Source organism: Jaculus jaculus, chromosome 5, assembly GCF_020740685.1.
Source record: "Jaculus jaculus isolate mJacJac1 chromosome 5, mJacJac1.mat.Y.cur, whole genome shotgun sequence".
NCBI classification, from domain to species: domain Eukaryota; kingdom Metazoa; phylum Chordata; class Mammalia; order Rodentia; family Dipodidae; genus Jaculus; species Jaculus jaculus.
The window spans coordinates 136,091,190-136,113,266 of record NC_059106.1 but is presented as its reverse complement, the minus strand read 5'-3'; the positions used below and the strand labels follow the sequence as shown (position 1 = coordinate 136,113,266).

The 22,077-nt window shown below is 41.8% G+C and overlaps 1 protein-coding gene across 3 annotated transcripts in view; it reads left to right on the top strand.

The window, feature by feature from the left end:
* Senp2 (SUMO specific peptidase 2) overlaps positions 1-22,077 on the top strand; it is a 77,043-nt gene that overhangs the window by 49,628 nt on the left and 5,338 nt on the right. For 2 of the 3 annotated variants that reach the window (XM_045150180.1, XM_045150182.1), the window contains 5 exons: positions 3,999-4,175; positions 5,853-5,984; positions 6,711-6,914; positions 12,980-13,059; positions 20,586-20,670. In XM_045150180.1, the coding sequence (XP_045006115.1) occupies positions 3,999-4,175; positions 5,853-5,984; positions 6,711-6,914; positions 12,980-13,059; positions 20,586-20,670 (678 nt within the window). The remainder of the gene's footprint in view (positions 1-3,998; positions 4,176-5,852; positions 5,985-6,710; positions 6,915-12,979; positions 13,060-20,585; positions 20,671-22,077) is intronic. The other variant, XM_045150181.1, reaches the window with a different exon arrangement.

Sequence of the window (22,077 nt, the reverse complement as noted above, 5' to 3'; positions counted from 1 at the left end):
AACTCATGGCAATTCTCCTACCTCTGCCTCCCAAGTACTAGGATGAAAGGTGTGTGCCACCACACTCTGCCCTTGCCTCTTTGAAAAAAGAAAAAAAGCAGGAAGGAAGGAAGGAAGAGAGAGGAGGGGTAAGGGCTACATGATTGCAAGGATACTGGCTGGGTGCCTTTTTAAAAAATTTATTATTGCCGGGCGTGGTGGTGCACGCCTTTAATTCCAGCACTTGGGAGGCAGAGGTAGTAGGATTGCTGTGACTTTGAGGCCACCCAGAGACTCCATAGTGAATTCCAGGTCAGCCTGGGCTAGAGTAAGACTCTACCTCGAAAAACTAAAAAACTAAAATAAAAAATAAGAAAAATTATTATTGACAACTTTAATAATTAATAGACAATAAACCATGAAAAATATCCCCCCCAACTTTCCCCTTCACAGTTCCCCTCTCCATCATATCCCCTCCCCCCTCTCAATCAGTCTTTTTTATTTTGATGTCATCATCATTTCCTCCTATTATACTGGTCTTGTTTAGGTAGTGTCAGGCACTGTGAGGTCATGGATATCCAAGCCATTTTGTGTCTGGAAGAGCTCGTAAGGAGTCCTGTTCTTCCTTTGGCTCTTAAATTCTTCCCGCCACCTCTTCCTCAATGGACCCTGAACCTTGGAAGGTGCGATAGAAATGTTTCATTGCTGAGCACTCCTCTGTCACTTGTTAGCACTATGGTACCTTTTGAGTCATCCAAGAGGTCACCACCATCTGAAAAGAGAAGCTTTGGGTGCCTTAAAAATTTTTTTTTTAATTTATTGATTTGCATATGTGTGCATGGGGGTGGGGCAGTGCATCAGGGCTTCTTAATTTTGCAGATAAACACCTGTAGCTTGCACCACTTTCTTTTGGCTTACTTGGGTGGCTTAGGAATTGAACCCAGATCAGCCAGCTTTGTAATCAAGCACCTTTAACTGCCAAGCCATCTTCCCAGCCCAGACTGGATGTCTTGAACCTATTTTTGGTTCTAATTCAAAGCTCTATTTTAAGTAAATTTCCTGACCTAAGTATTTTTTAGTGCTGGGGATCCAAACTGGGCTTTGCACATGCTAGGCAAGAGCTCTACCACTAAGCTCCATCCCTTGTCCTCAACCATTGGGTTTTGCATGGGGGCTGCAATGGTAGGTATTTTTTTTAATTTAATATTGTATTGAAATATTTTACTTTAAAAATATTTTTTTATTAGAGAGAGGCATATGGAGAGAATGAGCACACCAGTGCCTATAGCCACTGCAAACAAACTCCAAATACATGTGCAACCTTGTGCATCTGGCTTTATATGCGTGCTGGGAAATTAAACCTGGGTCCTTAGGCTTTGGAGGCAAGTGTCTTAACTGCTAAGCTATCTCTTCAGCCCAGCCATAGACTTTTGACTAGGTTTTCAGTATTAGACATGTATTTCCTCCCATGGAGAGGGCCCCTATTCCAATTAGAGAGCAGTAGGTTTCCCCTGTAACAGATACACCCTTTTGTGCCAGTTGGCACATTTGGCCTGGCTGGCCAGTCTTACAGATTGCAGGGACCACTGCTGTTTAACGTGGTTGATGAATTCTTTTTCCCCAATGGGCTGCATTCAGGATAGCTTATTCTAGCTATTTGACAGCTAGTCAATAAGGGAGGAGGTTTCCAGCTCAGCTTCAGCTTTATTTCTCAGAGATCTACAGCCCAAGCATGTGCGGTCTTCAGCAATAGGGCCTTACCATCTGATGGGCAACTAAGAGCCTTGGCAAAGGCTTGTATTGTGTTGGGGGCATCAGGGACCTCTGGCCAACAACTTACTGGAAGGTATCTAATCCCTGGCACTGAAATTTTTTTTTTATTAATAGTCTGTAGCTTCTGGGTTCACTATTGTCCAAACAAGTAGGTCTCCATATAGCTTATTCATAACATCTTAAATTTTGATTAACCCTCCTACCACCCTTCCTTTACTCAATCCCTTCCCCTAACTTCACGTAGGCCATTCCATCCTCAGTAATCTGTTCATCTACTTGCATATATATATCTTTAAGTCTTGCCCTCCCCTCCCTTATAGCCCCTTTTTATTTATTTTTTTAATTTTATCTTTATTTTTAAATTATTTTTTATCAACAACTTCCATGATTATAAACAATATCCCATGGTAATGCCCTCCCTCCCCCCCCACTTTCCCCTTTGAAACTCCATTCTCCATCATATCCCCTCCTCCTCTCAATCAGTCTCTCTTTTTTTATTTCTTTATTTTTTATTTTTTTCTCAATTTTTATTAGCATTTTCCATGATTATAAAAAGTTTCCCATGGTAGGGCTGGAGAGATGGCTTAGCGGTTAAACGCTTGCCTGTGAAGCCTCAGGACCCTGGTTTGAGGCTCGGTTCCCCAGGTCCCACGTTAGCCAGATGCACAAGGGGGCGCACGCATCTGGAGTTCGTTTGCAGAGGCTGGAAGCCCTGGCGCGCCCATTCTCTCTCTCTCTCCCTCTCTCTGTCTTTCTCTCTCTGTCTGTCGCTCTCAAATAAATAAATTAATTAAAAATATTTTTTAAAAAAAGTTTCCCATGGTAATACCCTCCCCCTTCCACTTTCCCCTTTGAAATTCCATTCTCCGTCATATCCCCTCCCCATCTCAGTCAGTCTCTCTTTTATTTTGGTGTCATGATCTTTTCCTCCTATCATGATGGTCTTATGTAGATAGTGTCAGGCACTGTGAGGTCATGCATATCTAGGCCATTTTGTGTCTGGGGGGAGCACATTGTAAGGAGTTCTACCCTTCTTTTGGCTCTTGCATTCTTTCCATCACCTCTTCCGCAATAGACCTTGAGCCTTGGAAGGTGTGATAGAGATATTGCAGTGCTGAGCACTCCTGTCACTTCTTCCCAGCATCATGCCTTCTGAGTCATCCCAAGGTCCCTGCCATCTGAAAAGAGAAGGTTCTCTAACCAAAAGTGAGAGTAGCATTAATATATGGGTGTGAACATTAAGAGAAGTGCTTACTGGGCGGTTTGATGAGCATAGTATATACATTTAGCCAGACAGCAGCAGACGTTACACCTCTAGGGCTCATGACTACCCCTGTTGTAGGTTTTCAGTACCAGGGATGTATTCCCTCCCATGGAGCAGGCCTCCAGTCCAGTTATAGGGTGGTTGGTTTCCACCATGACAGACATGCCACTATTGCACCCATTTATAGCCCCCTTTTAGCTTCCTGGCCTCTGCTACTGACTTTTTACTTTATTTACTTATTTATGAGAGGGAGAGGGAGAACTGGTGTGCCAGGGCCTCCAGCCACTGCAACTGAACTCCAGACATATGCACCACCTTGTGCGCATGTGCGACCGTGAGTGCTTGCATTGCCTTGTGCATCTGGCTTATGTGGGATCTGGAGACTTGAACATAGGTCCTTAGGTTTCGCAGGCAAGCTTCTTAACTGCTAAGCCATCTCTCCAACCCTACTACGGACTTTTACTCCAATGCACATCCAAACCCAAACGTTTGTAGCTAGGGTCCACAATGGGAAAGAACATGTGATTTTTGGCTTTCTAGGTCTGGGTTATCTTACTTAGTAATAATACTTTACAGCTCCATCCATTTCCTTACAAATTTCATAATTTCATTTTTCTTTATCACTGAATGAAACTCCAGCGTATAAATGAATCATATCTTCATTATCCATTCATCAGCTGAAGGACAACTAGGAAACTTCTTTGTTTTGGTTTTTCAAGGTAGGGTCCTGCTATAGCTAGTTTTATCTGGAATTCACTGTGTAGTCTCAGGTGGGCCTCAAACTCCATGATCCTCCTATCTCTGCCTTTTGAGTGTTGGTATTACTCATCAAGACAGGCAGATATGCTAAATCTACTTTACTGTATGGGGGGACTTGCTAATTCTCCTTTCAAGATATTAGCAGTGTTTTATATTCTTTTCTGTAATGTGTTATATGTACAAGATCAAATATGTCCATAGAATATAGCATTTTTTTGACCAGAGATGGGGACACCAGCGGGAGCCTGACCTGTCAGAAGAAGTGTCAGCTCGGCTTCGCCTGGGCAGTGGAAATAATGGCTTCCTCAGGAGGAAAGCATCAATTATTGAGGCAAAGGAAAAGCATTTCTCAGGCAAAGAGAAGGACAGAAGAACAGATGATCTTCTTGAACTTACAGAGGTATCATTCTATACATATACATATACATAGCCACAGTTATGTGAAACTTGAATGAATATTTGGTTTTGTAGAGTTTTTCCAGATTGTTAAAAAAAAAAAAATTAGGTTCCAAGTCTTCTCATTTTGGCTGCATTGATTGTTGTGGTGTGTGAAGGTGGCCTGATACATTTTTGTTTTCTTGGATAGAGGGTGGCACTGTGTAACCCAAGCTGTCCTGCAACTCATTAACTTGCCAAAGCTGGTCTTGAACTCATGGTGAACCTCATGCCTTAGCCTTTGGAGTGCTGGGATTACAGGCTTGTGCCAGTATACCTGCTTATGATTGATTCATTGTAGATTCTATTTCTACCCTTTAAATGTGTTGAATTTTATAGTATGGTGTGGTTTGGATTAGGTGTCCCCCATAAATTCATGTGTTCTGAATGCTTGATCTCCAGCTAGTAGCATTCTGCGAGGTAGACCATTGCTGGAGGACGTGTGTTGCTGGGGTGCACCTTGAGCCCATAGCTTGACAGTATTAGTTTGGCTCAGTCTCTTGCTGCTGTTTTCCACCTGCTATGGCACAGGTAATGTTCAGCCTCTGCTCTACCGTGCTTTTCCTGCCTTCATGGTGCTTCTACTCAGGACTCTAAAAGCCAAAATAAGCCTTTCCCCCCATCAGCTGCTTCTGGTCAGGTGTTTTATCCCAGCAGCAAATACAGCGATACCATACAGTATGAAGAATGAGTATATTCCAAGTTTTCAAATTAATGATTGTTGTTTAATAAAACATCCATTTATAGCAGGAAATGAAAGTAGGTGCAGTTCTTTTTTCTTTTTGAGTTAGTGTCTCATTCTAGTCCAGGTTGTCCCGGAATTCACTGTGTAGTCTCAGACTGGACCCAAACTCACAGCAATCCTATCTCTGTCTCCCAAGTGCTGGGATTAGGGTTTAAAGGTACACACCACCATGCCCAGCTGAAATCCTTATTTTTAAAGTGATCCAACATATTGTATCCTTATTAATTGTCTTGGTAGTGTGGGTCCTATTTAGTATATATTTCTCTTTCTCTCCATTTTTTACATAAATATTTATTATTTATTTGAGAGAGAGAGAATGAGCATGCCAGGGCCTCTGATTGGGGCTAGATGAGCAAACCCAGAGGATCCTCTTGTCTCCAGCTACCCAGTGCTAGGATTGCAGGCATGTGCTACAATGGCAGGCATTTTGTTTGGGTGTTTGCAATCTGAGCTCAGATCTTATGCTTGTGTGGCCGGCATTATACTCATAGAGCCATCTTCTTAACCCCATGTATATCTCTCGAGCACTTGCAATATTTTGGGCATGGAGATGGAGAGAACCATAAAATAGCAAAATTCTGTTTAAAAGAGAGAAAGAGCATAAACAAGTAATTGGGAAAAATAATTTTGATCAGGTTTAGAGCTTAAATATATGTTTGAACAGTTCTTTAGATTATTGAATCCATCTATTCAACAAGATAGCCATTATTGTTAAGACTGATTTGAAGTTGGGTGTTTGGATAGTTTTATGCTGCAATTTAGTAGAGTAGATCTTGAACAATATGTTTTTCTCAAAGATTAGCTGTTTCTGAGACAAAAAGGTTTTTCATTCTCAGACTTTCAATATTTGATAGTGGTTCTATATTAAAGTAGTGCCCTCTGGACCTTCTACTTCAGGACATGGAAAAGGAGATCAATAATGCTCTGGGTCATGGCCCCCCAGATGAAATCCTAAGCAGTGCTTTCAAATTGCGAATTACTCGAGGAGATATCCAGACCTTAAAGAACTGTCACTGGCTCAATGATGAGGTAAATTGCCTATTCCATTCCCCCATGTTGTCATTATTGTTATCTATTTTATTATGTGATTTCTGCATAGTTATAAGGGGTTGGTAAAGAAACTTTGAATGTTTTGCTGCCTTTTTTCTCTCTTTTTGTGGGGTAGGAAGATCTCTATGAATTCAAGGCCATCTTAGGCTCCAGAATGAATTCCAAGTCATTCTGGGGCTAGAGTAAGACCCTATATCAAAAAGAAGAAAAAAAGTACAACCACGTTCCTCTTTATTTTTTTTATTCTCTTCAACATTTTATTTATTTGCAAGCAGAGAGAGAAAGAGAGAATATGAATGAATATGGATCCACCAAGGTCTCTAGCCACTGCAAACGAACTCCAGATGCATGCATTACTTTGTCATCTGGTTTCATATATGTACTGGGGAATTGAACCTAGGTTGTTAAGCATTGCCAGCAAGTGCCTTAAGTGCTAAACTATCTCCAGCCCTCCTTTTGTGTTTTATTTGGGGAGTAGGATCTGGTACTGGGAAGTGAATCATAAATCCATAGTCCTTCATTCCTTAGCTTTCATTGTACTCTGGGCAGTTGTGTTCTGACTTCTTTCATGGGCAGTCCTTCGATTCCCTTGTTTTAGTACCATCCTTTCCCTAAGCATCTCACTTTCTAATTCATATTAATTTGAATAGAAAAATTTAGCAATACACTTGCCATGTTCCATATTTTGTTCTTTGTATTTTACAGGTCATTAATTTTTATATGAATCTTCTAGTGGAAAGAAATAAGAAGCAAGGCTATCCAGCACTTCATGCATTCAGTACTTTCTTCTATCCTAAATTAAAGTCTGGAGGTTACCAAGCAGTAAAAAGATGGACCAAAGGGTTAAATCTCTTTGAACAAGAACTTGTTCTGGTGCCTATTCATCGGAAGGTACACTGGAGCCTGGTGGTGAGTTGAGAGGGTTCATTGTTGGAGTTTGGATGCAGATTGACCTTCCCTCCTTATTTCTCCTCAACTTTGTTTTTTCTTTCTTCTCATTAACTCCTTCCATCTTTTTTAGTCCCTTCTTCCCCCCTCCCATCTTCTTCTATCCCTCTTTCCCGTAGCTCTCTCCCTTTCTCTCCTTTTACTTTCCTGTCTCCTCCTCTCTTCCCTTTCTTTCTTGTGCCAGAGATCAATCCCTTATATTTGTTAAAAAAGCTAGCCAGGCGTGGTGGCACATGCCTTCAATCCCAGCACTCAGGAGGCTGAGGTAGGAGGATTGTTGTGAGTTCAAGGCCACCCTAAGACTACGTAGTTAATTCCAGGTCAGCCTGGACCAGAGTGAGACTATACCTCGAAGAAAAGAAAAAAAAGAAAGAAAGAAAAAGAGAGAAAGAAAGAAAGAAAGCAGGCAGGCAGGCAGGCAAGCAAGCAAGCAAGCAAGCAAGCTGAGCTACACCCAGCCCAGATGCTTTGAATTGCTTTTCTCTTTTCTTTTGGTTTTTTGAGGTAGGGTCTCACTCTAGCCCATGCTAACCTGGAATTCTGTATATTGTATCAGGGTGGTTGGGATTAAAGGTGCATACCACCATGCCCAGCCCAGATACTTTTCTTAAGCATGAAGGGTACTTCTACTTGAACAATATCTCATAGTAACCCCCCCCCAACTTTCCCCTTTGAAACTCCACTGTCCATCATATCCCCTCCCCCTCTTGATCAGTTTCTCTTTTATTTTGATGTCATGATCTTTTCCTCCTATTATGATGGTCTTGTGTAGGTAGTGTCAGGCACTGTGAGGTCATGGATATCCAGGCCATGTTGTGTCTGGAGGAGCACGTTGTAAGGAGTCCTGCCCTTCCTTTGGCTCTTACATTCTTTCTGCCACTTCTTCTGCAGTGGATTCTGAGCCTTAGAAAGTGTGATGGTAGAGATAGTTCAATGCTGAGCACTCCTCTGTCACTTCTCAGCACCATGGTGTTTTCTTAAAAAGAGAAGATTCTCTAACCAAAAGTGAGCGTAGCATTAATACATGGGTATGAACATTAAGAGAAGTGCTTACTGGGTAGTTTGGTAAGCATAGTATATACATTTAGCCAGACATCAGCAGACGTTACACCCCTAGGGCCCATGACTACCCCTGTTGTAGGTTTTCAGTATCCGGGATGTATTCCTTCCCATGGAGCAGGCCTCCAGTTCAATTAGAGGGTGGTTGGTTTCCCCCATAACATATGTGCCACTATTGCACCCATTGGCTCATTTTGCCTGGGTGACAAAATATAAGGCTTGCAGTGTCCACTGTTGAGTATCTTCACTGTTGATTTCTGTCTCTCCCATTGAACTGCATGCAGAATGGCTTCTTCCAGCTTTCTGTCAGCTGGTCTACATGGAGGAAGTTATCAGCTCAGTTCCAGCAGGATTTCTCAGTGGCCTGCAGCCCAAGTATGTGGAGTCTTCAGCAATAGGGTCTTACCATCTATTCCTAGTGGGAAACCAATGGCATCAGCAATGGCCTGTAATGTTTTGGGGGCAGTAGGGACCTCCCTGGCCAACAACTCAGGAAGGTATCCCATCCCTGGCACTGAAAATTTTCTTGTAACAATCTATGGCTCCTGAGTATTCCATTGTCCAAAAAAGTAGGTTTCCATATGACTTATTTATATCCTCTTAGATTTTGATTAGCCCTCCCTCCACCTTCCCTTTACTCAATCTCTTCCCCTGACCTCACTTTGGGCCTTGTCACCCCCATTAATCTGTTCTTCTACTTACATATGTATAATACCATTCTATTAAGTCCCCCCTCCCTCCCTTTCTAGTCCCTTTATATCTCCTTTCTAGCTTACTGGCCTCTGCTACTGAGTTTCCTTCCTACTCACACGGAAGTCCTATCATTTGTAGCAAGGATCCACATAAGAGAGAGAACATGTGATGTTTTACCTTTCATTTTTTTAAATTATTTATTTATTTATTTATTTGAGAGCGACAGATACAGAGAGAAAGACAGATAGAGGGAGAGAGAGAGAATGGGCGCGCCAGGGCTTCCAGCCTCTGCAAACGAACTCCAGACGCATGCGCCCCCTTGTGCATCTGGCTAACGTGGGACCTGGGGAACCGAGCCTCGAACCGGGGTCCTTAGGCTTCACAGGCAAGCGCTTAACCGCTAAGCCATCTCTCCAGCCCTTACCTTTCATTTTTGACAGAAGGGTTCACTTTATTTAATTCGTCCTGTTTATACAATGTTACACATATATTATAGAAAAGTGAGGATAAAAGGAGAAAGCAAAAAAAAAAAAAAAAAATCCCACACTGGGAAGATTACCAATGCCTTGGTGAAAGGTTTCTAGGCCTTTATTTAGTAATAGAAATTTGTAATATAGCCAGGTATGATGGCTCACGCCTTTAATCCCAGCACTCAGGAGGCAGAGGTAGGAGGATCACTGTTTGAGGCCTTCCTGAGACAGACAACATAGTTAATTCTAGGTCAGCCTGGACTGGAGCCAGACTCTATTTCAAAAAACTGAAAAAAGAAAAGAATGAAATTTCTAATATTAACCTCATACAATATGTGATATTTCATAGCTGTCGTGTATATGTTGTATTTGTCATGTGTACACGTGTTGGTGTACATTTACGTACATGATCATGAATGTAGAGACCAAAGGTTGGTTTGTCTTTCTCAGTTGCTGTCTACAAAGTTTCACTCAACCTGTAGCTATGGGATTACAGGAACTCACTGCTATGCCCCATTTTCACTTGGGTGGTGGGGATCTCACTTCAGGTCCCCATGTTTACATGACAAGCACTTTGCTGATTATGCCATTTCCCTAGTTCTTAGAAGTTTTTTTTGTTTTGTTTGTCAAGGTAGAGTCGCACTCTAGCTCAGGCTTACCTGGAATTCTCTGTTGTCTCATGGTGGCCTTGAACTCACCTTCTACCTCTGCCTCCTTAGTGCTGGGATTAAAGGCATGCGCTGCCACTCCCAGCATCCTAGAACTTTTTTGAAAAAAAAAATTTTTTTTTAAAATTTTTTGGTTGATTTTATTTATTTATTTGAGAGCCACAGACAGAGAGAAGAGGGCGAGAGAGAGAGAATATGAATGGTTGTGCCAGGGTCTCTAGCCACTGCAAACGAACTCCAGACGCGTGCGCCCCCTTGTGCATCTGGCTAACGTGGGTCCTGGGGAATCGAGCCTCAAACCAGGGTCCTTAGGCTTCACAGACAAGCACTTAACCGCTACACCATCTCTCCAGCCCCCCAAAATATTTCTTTATTTAAGAGAGAGAAGGCTTGCCAGGGTGTCCTGCCACTGCAGTTGAACTTCAGATGCATGCACCATATCATGCATCTGGTTTTACATGGGCACTAGGGTATCAAACCTGAGCCTACAGGCTTTGCTAGCGAGCACCTCCAACCACTGAATCCTCTCCTCAGCCCCTAACTTTTTTTTTTTTTTTTTTTTTTTTTGGAGGTAGGGTCTCACTCTAGTTCAGGCTGACCTGGAATTCACTATGTAGTCTCGGGGGGCCTTGAATTCATGGTGATCCTCCTGCCTCTGCCTCCCAAGTGCCTAACTTACTTTTTAAACTGAAATAGTTTGCTTTGGGCTAGAGAGATGGGTTCAGCAGCTACAGGTGTTTGCATGTAAAGCCTGATGGCCCCAGTTTCATTCCCCAGTATCCACAGGTGACCATGCAGAAGTCAGAGGACAACTTCTCAGTCAGTCCTCTCACCTGGGTGAGGCAGGGCTCTCATTGTTCACTGCTGCATTTTCAAGCTTCCAGGAAATCCTCCTGTTTCTGCCTCCCTTCCTGCTGTTGGTGTGCTGGGATTACAGAAGCCTAGCACAGATTCTGGCTTTTACCTGGGGTTTGGGCATCTGAACTCCAGTAATTAGACTTGCTTGGCAAGCACTTACTTTATCCACTCAGCCACCTCCCCAGTACATGTCTACTAGAGATTGAACTGAGATCCATCATGCTTGCAAGGCAAGTACTTTTTGTTGTTGTTGTTTTGTTTTGTTTTTCAAGGTAGGGTTTCACTCTAGCCCTGGCTGACCTGGCGTTCACTGTGTAGTCTCAGGGTGGCTTCAAACTTTAGGCGATGCTCCTACTGCTGCTTTCAAGTGCTGAGATTAAAGGCATGCGCCACCACACCCTGCAAGGCAAGTACTTTTGCTGACTGAGCTATCTTTTAGCACACAAATAGTCTTTTAAAAAAATTATCATCTGTCTATATCTATTTATTTGCAAGCAGAGAGAGTTGGAAAGAAGAGAGACAGAGCCTGCTGCAAATTAACTAGATGCATGTGCCTCTGTGCATCTGGTGTTAGTGGGTATTGGGGAATCTGTAGGCAAGTGTCTTAATCACTAAGCCATCTCTCCATCCTGCCTATGGTCATTTTTGTTTGTTTTTTGTTTTTTCAAGGTAGGCTTTCACTCTAGCTGAGGCTGACCTGGAACCTGGAATACACTGTGTAGTCTCAGGGTGGCCTTGAACTCACAGTGATCCTCCTACCTCTGCCTTGCTCAAACCAGGGTTGTTAGGCTTTACAGGCAAGCTCCCTTAACCTAACCTCTGAGCCATCTCTCTAGCTCTCAGTTTAGTTGTTTTCTTTTTTAAGATTTTATTTTTACTTACTTATTAGAGACAGAGAGAGAGAGAGAGAGACAGACAGACATAGAGAGGGTTGGGGGGGAACGGGCACGCCAGGGCCTCTAACCACTGCAAACGAACTCTAGATGCATGTGCCACCATGTGCATCTGGCTTATGTGGGACTTGGAGAATCAAGTTTGTGGAGTGCTGGGATTACAGGCATACAGCACCACACCTGGCTCTTATGGTCATTTTTAAAAGATGCTTTTGTTGTTGAAAATAAAATCTTATTCCTGTTTAAGATGGTGCTGGTCTAGTATGGTGGCTTATGCCTGTAGTCCCAACACTCAGGGGACTAAGGAGAATCACTGTGAGGTTGAGGTCAGCCAATGCTACGGAATGAGTTCCAGGTCACCTTTTGCTAAAAGGAGACCTGCCTCAAAACATAAAAAGCAGTTGGGCATGGTGGCATATGCCTTTCATCCCAGTGCTTAGGAGGCAGAGGTATGAGGATTGCCAGGAGTTTGAAATGACCCTGAGACTACACAGTGAATTCCAGGTCAGCCTGGGCTGGAGGGAGACCCTACCTCAAAAAAACAAAAACCAAAAAAAAAAAGCAGGGCTGGTGAGATGGTTCAGTGGATTGTTGTGCCGGTCCCGCCAGCAGGAAGAACGACAACAACAGGATTCTTCTCAAGCACACTTTATTGGGAGCTCCAAGCTGAAAGAGAGAAGGACCCCGACCCTACAGAGCGCCAAGCTTATATATTTGTAGTCATGTGGATGTGCAGTGTCGTCTGATTGGCTTAAGTCTTGTGGGACGACTTTGCATCACCCAATCGGGATAGGTGAGCGGCCATATTGGAATAAGGTCATATGCTCATGCGCAGACAATCAGTATACAAAAGCAGTAAACAAGTTGACATGGCAAAGCCTGACGAAGCCAGCGCGGCTTCCCACAGTGGATCAAGTTGCTTGTATATAAAGCCTGCCAGCCCAGATTTGATTCCCCAGTACTGATATAAAGTCAGATGCACATGAATCTGGAGTTCCGTTGCAGTGGCAGGAAACCCTGTTAATGCTTTTCTGTCTCTCTATCTCTCCCTCTCTCTGCTTACAAATAAATAAAAATACTTAAAAAGGGGGTTGCTGAATAAGCCACTTAGGGTTCAGTCACTTGCCTGCAAAGCCAAGGACTGAGGTTCGATTCCCCAGGACCCACATAAGCCAGATGCACAAGGTGGTGCATGCTTGTGGAGTTCATTTGCAGTGGCTGAAGGTCTTGGCGCGCCCATTCTCTGTCGTGGTACCCCCTCCCCCCTGCTGCCGCCTCTTTCTCTCAAATAAATAAATACAACCAAAATATTAAAAAATAAAAACAGAAAACAAGCAAGCAGCAGAAAAATGTCTGTTTCAGGATTTTGCATTTTCCCATTATAGGTGATGGACCTAAGAAAAAAGTGTCTTAAATATCTGGATTCTATGGGACAAAAAGGCCACAGGATCTGTGAACTTCTTCTGTAAGTAAAGTCTGAAACTCTTCACCATGGTGAAATTATTCACTTTATCAGGTGATCTCGCTTCTGTCTATCCCTGGTAAGCTGTTGATGGCAGTCTGAGCATTAAAGCTGACTTCCCATTGGCTCAGGACTTCATTGGATCCATCTTTTTACCTACAAATAACCTAATAATTGATTTCAACTGAGAAGCCCTATTTAGTACCATTGTCGAAGACGAGGTTATCATGTGTGTCACAGTGTAAAATATACCCTATTAGAATCTGATGTGAATTAGATTTCTCTAGGATTGATAGTTTTTTTTTGGATGGTCTAAGAACTGTTAACTAGGGACTATTGGCTATGTGACTTCTGAAGCCTACTCATCTCTGTGCTTGCCGTGAGAGCTGGGTTCACTTTATAGAACCCAGGAACAATTTGTAAAGTATCTAGTTTGTATAGGCAACTATTCCAAATGTAGTAATTTCCATTTATCTTTTAGGCATATATTCCACGTGACTCTCTGAAGTCACAGACAGTGTAAAACCCTACATGGTGCTAGGTTTTTTTTTTTTTGTCTGTATTGTGAAAATTTATGTCTCTGTGTTTTTTTGTGTTTGGTTTTTCAGAGGTAGGGTCTTGCTCTAGCTCAGGCTGACCTGGAATTCACTATGTAGTCTCAGGGTGATCTTGAGTTTATCCTTGTACTCTGCCTCCTGAGTGCTGGGCTTAAAGGCAGGTGTGTGCCACCACGCCTGACTTTGTCTCTGTTTTTTTTTTTTTTTGTTTGTTTTTATTTTTATTTTTTTCAAAGTACAATGTTACTCTAGTCCAGGCTGACCTGGAATTCACTGTGCAGTCTCAGGGTGGCCTTGAATGCATAGAGATCCATCTACCTCTGCCTCCCAAATGCTGGGATTAAAGGCATGCACCACCACACCTGGTTTCTCTTTGTTTTTTAAAGAATACCTTGGGTTATTGTCTACAATTATGGAAGTTTTCAATAAAAAATTATTTTATTGTATTTTATTTACTTGAGTGAGAAAGAAAGAGGCATACAGAAAGAAAGCAAGTATGGGTGCACCAGGGCCTCCTGCCACTGCAAATAAATTTCAGAAATGTGCACCACTTGTGTATCTGGCTTTATGTGGCATGGCACTGGGGAATCAAGCTCAGGTAGTTAGGCTTTCAGGCTTGGCAAGCAAGCAAGTGCCTTTAACTGCTAAGCCATCTCTCCAGCTCCTGTCTCTGTATTTTGTGCCACTGGACCTTCCTTGGCATTACTACTTCTGCCTTTTGGGGCCACTATTAAGTAAAATGTTTCTTAAACACAGGTACTGTGATACTACAATAGGAGATCTGATACTGAGGATGGCAATTATGTATAGTAGAATAATGTATACCAGGGCTTTTAAAATTCTATTTGTTACCCCTTGTCACATCCCCAAGTTTATAGGTATATAATATAGGTATATAAGTGAAACATGTACTCATAATAAACCATGAAGTTTTTGCATGTGTGCACATATGTGCAGTAGGTGTGATGTGAAGTGCATGTGTGTGCTGTTTGCATGTTTGTGAAATTGTGCTACCCCACGTCTATGCAGAGGCCAAGGAGAATGTTGAGTGTCCCCTTCGACTGCTCTCACCTGCTTTTTTTTTTGTTTTGAAGTAGTGTCTCCCTCTAGCCCAGTCATCTGCTTGTTTTGCAATGGAGTTTCTTCACTGATTTCAGAGCTTTGGAAGTTTCATAAGCCCCAGCAATTCTCCAGTTTCTGTTCCCTGCAGGACTGGAATTACAGATGTGTGTGGTCATGCCAGTGATTATACATGTGCTCTGAGAATCCAACTGCAGTCCCAGGCCCCCTTCAGCCCCATGTTTGCGCAGGAAGTGCTCTTAACTGCTGAGTCATCTCTCTAGCTCATGCCCATAATTTATTTTAACAGTTCTTTGCCAAGTATGGTGGCTCACGTCTGTAATCTAGGGTGTAATCTATGGTGGCGAGGAAGTAGGATCACCATGAGTTCGAGGCCACCTTGAGACTACATAATGTATTCCAGATCAAACTGAGCTACAGTGAGACCCTGCCTCAAAAAACAAAAACAAAAACAAAAAAAGAAATTAGCAAACTGTTAACTGACTAAACTGGGCTATTCAAGAAAATTGAATTTTCTGCTTATCTACCTGTTGTAGGCTATATCCCTTTAATACTACTCATAATACATATAAAATTTTGCTATGCACATGATGAATTTTACTCAGTTCCTCAATAAAAAAATTTTATTGAATGTCTCAATAAAATAATAGTAAGTTTATACATGTATGAAGAATGTTAGGTGTGTTTCTGGACTCCATATGAAGAATGTTATGTGTTTCTACTTCTATAATGTCTTTGTTGTGCCTTTCCATCTATCACTGAGCTTTCTCTTCCTCAACTACTTTTGCTGTTTTCACATCTTAGTATTCTAAGCCCATCTGTTAAACTTGCTCATAGGCACCTAGATGCTCTAAATCAAAACAGTTTTTAGAGCATGACAGGCAGTCATTGGTTTCATCATTTAGCCCTCTGGAGATCTCACAGCAGCTGCTAGAAAGTAGACTACTTTCTGCTGGGCATGGTGGCACATACACCTCTAGTCTCAACACTTGGGAGGCTGAGGTAGGAGGATCGCTATGAGTTCAAGGCTGGCCTGACACTACATAGTGAATTCCAGATCAGCCTGGGCTAGAGTGAGACCCTACCTCAAAAAGGGGGGGTTGCTGGGGAAGATGGCTTAGTGGTTAAGGCATTTGCCTGAAAAGCCAAAGGACCCAGTTTGATTCCAGGACCCATGTAAGCCAGATGCACAGGTGGTGCATGCATCTGGATTTTGTTTGCAATGGCTGGAGGCCCTGGCTCACTTGCGCGTGCGCTCTTTCTTTCTCTATCTTCTTTTCTCTCCCTCTCAAATGAATAAATATTTTTTTTTAAAGAAGGAAAAGAAAGTGGACTACTTTCTATTAGGACTGCCAGTATTTATTTGTACCCTTTATTATAATTTGTTCCTATCAGAAGTCAGACCATCTGATTTATAGATAATTATAAAAATAGAACTTTTAGGGGCTAGAGAGATGGCTTGGCAGTTAAGGTGTTTGACGACAAAGCCAAAGGACCTTGTTTTATTCCCCAAGACTCTTAAGCCAGATGTACAAGGTAGTGCATGCCTCTGGAGTTTTTTTGCAGTGGCTGGAAGCCCTGGTATGCCCATTCCTCCCCCCCCCCCCCGTGTGTCTTTCTCCCTCAAATAAATAATAAAAAAATTTTTTAGGGCTGAAGGGATGGCTTTGCAGTTAAGGCATTTGCCTGCAAAGCCAAAAGACCCTAGTTCAATTCCCCAGGACCCACGTAAACCAGATGCACAAGGTGGCACATGTATCTGGAGTTTGTTTGCAGTTGCTGGAGGCCCTGGCGTACCCACTCTCCCTGTCGCTGTCTCTCTCTGTGTCCTCTCTGTGACTCTCCCAAATAAACATGACCTAAAAAATATTTTTAAAAAATAGGATTTTTAGAAAACTCTTTATATATTTACACACACACACACACACACACACACACACACACACATATACACACACACACATTCATATATGCCTTATTTTGTACATTGATGGAGACAAATAATGATTTATTAAATATTTCACTGACTTAAATATTTTTTAAACATTTTTTTTTAAATTTATTTACAAGCAGAAAGAGAGGCAGTCAGAGAGACAGAGAGAGAAGGGGCATGCCAGGACTTCTAACAGCTGCAAATGAACTCCAGACACATGTGCCACCTTGTGCATCTGACTTATGTAGGTACTGAGGAATCTAACAAGAGTCCTTTGGATTTGTAGGAAAGCACCTTTACCACTAAGCCATCTCTCCAGTCTCTTAAATAATTTTTTATAAAATATTTTCATTTATTTATTTGCAAGAATTGAGAGAGGGACAGAGAGTATTGGCATGTCAGGGCCTCCTGCTTCTGCAAATAAACTCCAGACACGTGCCACATCTGATGTATAAATGATTTTTACAAGCTGTTATAGTAATTTAAAATTTATTTTTATTTTATTTATTTGAGAGACTTAGAGAGAAAGAGGCAGAGAGAGAGAGAGAATGGGTGTGCCAGGGCCTCCAGCCACCACAAATGAACTCCAAATGCATGATCCACCTTGTACATCTGGCTTATGTGGGTCCTGGAGGTTTTTCAGGCAAATGCTTTAACTGCTAAGCCATTTTCCAGCCCTGTTTTAGTAATTTAAATAAGTTTACTTTCCTAGTTTGTTAAATAATTTTTAATTAATTCATTAATTATTTTATTTTTGGTTTTTTTAAGGTAGGGTCTTGCTCTAGCCCAGGCTGACCTAGAATTCACTAAATAGTCTTAGGGTGTCCTTGAACTCACAGCAGTCCTCCTACTCTTGAGTGCTGGGATTAAAGGTGTATACCACCATACCTGGCTTGTTTCTTGTTGTTTTTTTTTTTTTTTTTTAAGTGGGGTCTCTAGCCCAGGCTAACCTAGAACTCACTATGAAGTCTCAGGCGGCCTCAAACTCATAGCAATCCTCCTACTTCTGCCTCTTGAGTGCAGGTATTTAAGGCATGTGCCAACCTACCTGGTTAAAAACAATTTCTTTTTAGATTCTGCATTATTATTATTATCAACATATTTTGTTACAAATGATTTTTTGGTATACCTATAATTTTACCATTTATAAAAGACCAGAAAATTTGCATACTAATGAGATGTGCTTTTTTTCACTTTTTACATTAAAAAAATATTATTTATTTGCAAGCAGAGAGAGATAGAAGAGAAAAAGAGAGAATGAACACCTCTAACCACTACAATGGGACTTCAGATGCATGTGCCACTATGTGCATCAGGTTTTACATGGGTACTGGGGAATCAAACTTGGGGTCTTAAGGCTTTTAGGCAAGTGCATTAACTGCTGAGCCATCTTACCAGTCCTTTGTTTATTTTTTCCATAAAGAATTCAGTCTCTTGCTGGGCATGGTAGCACTCTACAGGCAGAGTTAGGAGGATCGCTGCGAGTTCAAGGTTACCCTGAGACTACATAGTGAATTCCAGGCCAGCCTGGAAAAACCAAAAAAATGAAGAATTCGATCTCTGCTTAATTGATACAGCAGGATGCAGAATTTTTCATTGTTGATCAATGTTTTAATTTTATAATCATCAATGCTGAGAACATTGTTTTACATAAATTTGTACTACAAGATGTAAGAAGTGTATTTAGGGCTATTTTAGCAGTTGTTAAGAAATTCTGCCCTAATCCCAAATTAAGATTCATTCAACAATGTTTTATGAAGCTCAGGTCAGCAATGCTTTTTTTTTTTTTTTTTTTTTTTTACTTTTCGAGGCAGGGTCCCACTCTAGCTCAGGCCAACCTGGAATTCACTATGTAGTCTCAGTGTGTCCTCAAACTCAGTGATCCTTTCACCTCTGCCTCCTGGGTGCTGGGATTAAAGGCCTGCACCTCTATGCCTGGCAGCAGTGCATGCTTTTATTCCCAATTTGGGAGGCATAAATTCTTCAAATTATTACCTCCTAAGAACCAAATTTCACCTCTGACAATATTTCTCCCATTGAGAATGTACTTCAGAGTCTAATACTTATTCTCAGCTTAGGATATCTGTATTGTTGAATTTGATGACCTTGAGAAATGGATAGAATTGATTATTTTTAGTATTTAAGTGTGAATCTCCTAAGAATAAATTATTTTCTGTAATAATACTGGATTATCACACCTAGGAAAATTAATAATAATATGTAACATATGAACATATTTTGATTTCTTTCATAGATTCCTCCTCCTTCCCCAGTCCAGTAGCCAGTCAGGGTTCAGATACGTAAATAATATTTTTTTGCTTGCTCGCTCTCTCTCTCTTTCGCATGCGCGCGCCACCACAACCAGCTTCGGTCTCTTTTTAAATTTTTCTTCTTTTTTTTTTTTTTTTTTCCTATTTTTTTCTTGAGGCAGGGTGTCACTCTAGCCTAGGCTGGCCTTGAGCTCACTGTGATCCTTCCACCTCAGCCTCCAGAGTGCTAGGACTAAAGACATGTGTCACCACACCCAGCTAGTCTCTCTTAACTCACAGCAGTCCTACTATTGCCTCGCGAGTGCTGGGGCTAAAGGCACTACAGCATCCATCTGCCTTCTTTAGCTTTTTATGGCAGTGACTTAAAAACAAAATGCCAGCCACTTTTCTTGTTTCATATTTTTTTAAAGATTTTTAGTTATTTATTTGAGAGTGACAGACAGAGAGAAAGACAGGTAGAGGGAGAGAGAGAATGGGCGCAACAGGGCTTCCAGCCACTGCGAACGAACTCCAGATGCGTGCGTCCCCTTGTGCATCTGGCTAACGTGAGTCCCGGGGGATCGAGCCTCGAACCGGGGTCCTTAGGCTTCACAGGCAAGCGCTTAACCGCTATGCCATCTCTCCAGCCCTTGTTTCGTATTTTGAAATGAGAAAAAGTAAGTTGTAAAGTGAAATAGTTTGTTGTGTTCTGTGTTTTGCTTTCCCCTTACTGTGTACTCCACGCTTCCCTCCAAATTGTACCCTCTTTTTTGTTTGTTTGTTTTTGGGGTTTTTTTTTTTTTTTTTTTGAGGTAGGGTCTCACTCTGTCTCAGGCTGACCTGGAATTAACTCTGTAGTCTCAGCTTGGCCTCGAACTCATGGCGATCCTCCTACCTCTCTGCCTCCCAAGTGCTGGGACTAAAGGCATGCACCACCACGCCCGGCAAAATTGTACCCTCTTGCCTTAACCTCTTGAGTATTGAGATTAAAGGCTTTCACCACTGTGTTGAGCTGTTGAATTACTTTTCAATAGAATAAAGTGTGTATTGTTTTAATTGTGTGTATGGAGGTGATAGTAATTATGTCTAAAGTGGCTACTTGGGATCTTTACCTTTTTATTTTATGCATTTTAATTTTATTCTTTTTTTGCTTTGTTTTTCTAAGTAGAGTTTCGCTCTAGTTCAGGCTGACCTAGAGTTCACTGTGTATTCTTAGGGTGGCCTTGAACTCATGGCGAACCTCCTACCTCTGCCTCCCAAGTGCTGGTAATAAAGGCATGCGCCACCATGCCTGGCTTAATTTTATTCTTAAATTAGATTGTACAATATTTTGTAGCAGGTACAGTTTTTATTAGCAGGAAAAGAAAACCTAAAGCTGAATTGAAGGTCTGAAAACTGGGCTGGAGAGGAGGTTTAGTGGTTAAGGTGCTTTGCCTGCAAAGCCTAAGGACCCAGGTTTTATTCCCCAGTACCCATGTAAGCTGATGCACAGGGTGGCACATGCATCTGTGGAGTTCATTTCCAGTGACCAGAGGCCCTGGTGCTCTCTGTCTCCCTCTGTCTTAAATAAATGAATAAATAAAATATTTTAAAAAATCAAAATGCAGTTACTTTACCTACGAAATATCACATAATCTTTTGTAATCATAATGGTTAATCTTCTAGGACTTCATTGACATACTTGTTCTTTGTTGTTGCTATTTTCTTTAGTCAGTATTTACAAGATGAAAGTAAGACCAAAAGGAATATTGATCTGAATCTCTTAGAGTGGACCCACTACAGCATGAAGCCCCATGTAAGTGACGGTCATCATTACATGATAGACTTCGTTGCGCTTATTGACAGTATAGTGTTATTCAGACTTGGGATCCTTCCTCCCCGAGTTCCTCATATACACTCAAACATGAGTCCTTTTAAAGTCTATTTATTTATTCATCTGTATTGGTGCTTAAGGATTAAGTTAGGGCCTCATGGATGTTACACCTCTAGTCCTGAAGTGTTTATCTTGAGTTTCTGAATCTTTTGCCACTAATATAATCAGGATATTGGCTTCTTAACTTTTAACTGGATTCAAATCTAATTGAGTGTTGTCTCCCTTAAGAAAATGGACCCAAAGTACTCTGAGACAGAATAAAGAGACAGACCTATGATTGTAGAGTGCAGCTTATTATTCACTATAGACAGAAGGTGACAGCAAAACTAGTGGATCCCTATGATTTGGGTCAGAAGGAAGGGGCTTTTAGTGGCCACAATAAGTGACTTCACCTAGCCCATAACTACTTGGCTTATTTCATGCTGGTAGATAGCAGCAACCTCAGGCACAGTCTAGCACTCACTGTGACTCCTGGTCATGCAGTTCCTCATTGCCATTCCCTTGGTTTTGTCTGTTTACAGTATGCTGGGAAACTGTGGGGAAGCTGACCAGGGTTAGCTCAGTTTCAGTTATGGTTGCAATTCAAGATGGCTGTGTTTGTGTCAAGCTGAATCCTTATATATATGTCAGTAGATCTCTCATAGAATTGGGGTAAAGACCCCACAAAAACAGTAACTCTCAAGTCAGCTACTTTTCCTGATTGGTGCTAATCAAAGCTTACAGTTCCTATTCAAAATATATCTAAGAGGGCCAAGATGGCGACCACCTAGCTGCCCTGCAAATCCTGGGGAAGAAAAGATAGATGCAGATCCTAAAAAGAGAGCCACCACATTATACCTCAAAAGTGCCCTTACTGAAATTAAGGAAAATTGGCAAAACAAGCAAGGGTGCTGTTTTCCTGATGAACCGGATACCAGCACAAAGGGGGAGACCAACACAAAGAAAAATAAACACCTACCAAATCAGAGAGCCAGAGCCCCAGAGGCCCCCAACACCTCATCACTGAAGCAGACCAAAAATGAACCCAACATGGCTCAGGGAAATTTTGCGGAAGAGGGGGCGGAAAGAATGTCAGAGCCACATGTTGGGTCATGATATGCAGACATTTATCATACCAGTAACTGTGGGCTAACTCCACAATGCACGACCCATATACCTCAACAAGGAGGGGCCAATGGGGAGAGGGTAGGTCATGGATGAGCCTAATAATGGTACCAAACTGCCTGTACGTGCACAATAGAAAACTAATAAAATAGAATTTGTTTTTTTAGGTCTTAGGCTATGGATCATCAAAAGCCAAGTATGTTGTTATGTTAGTGGGTTTTATGG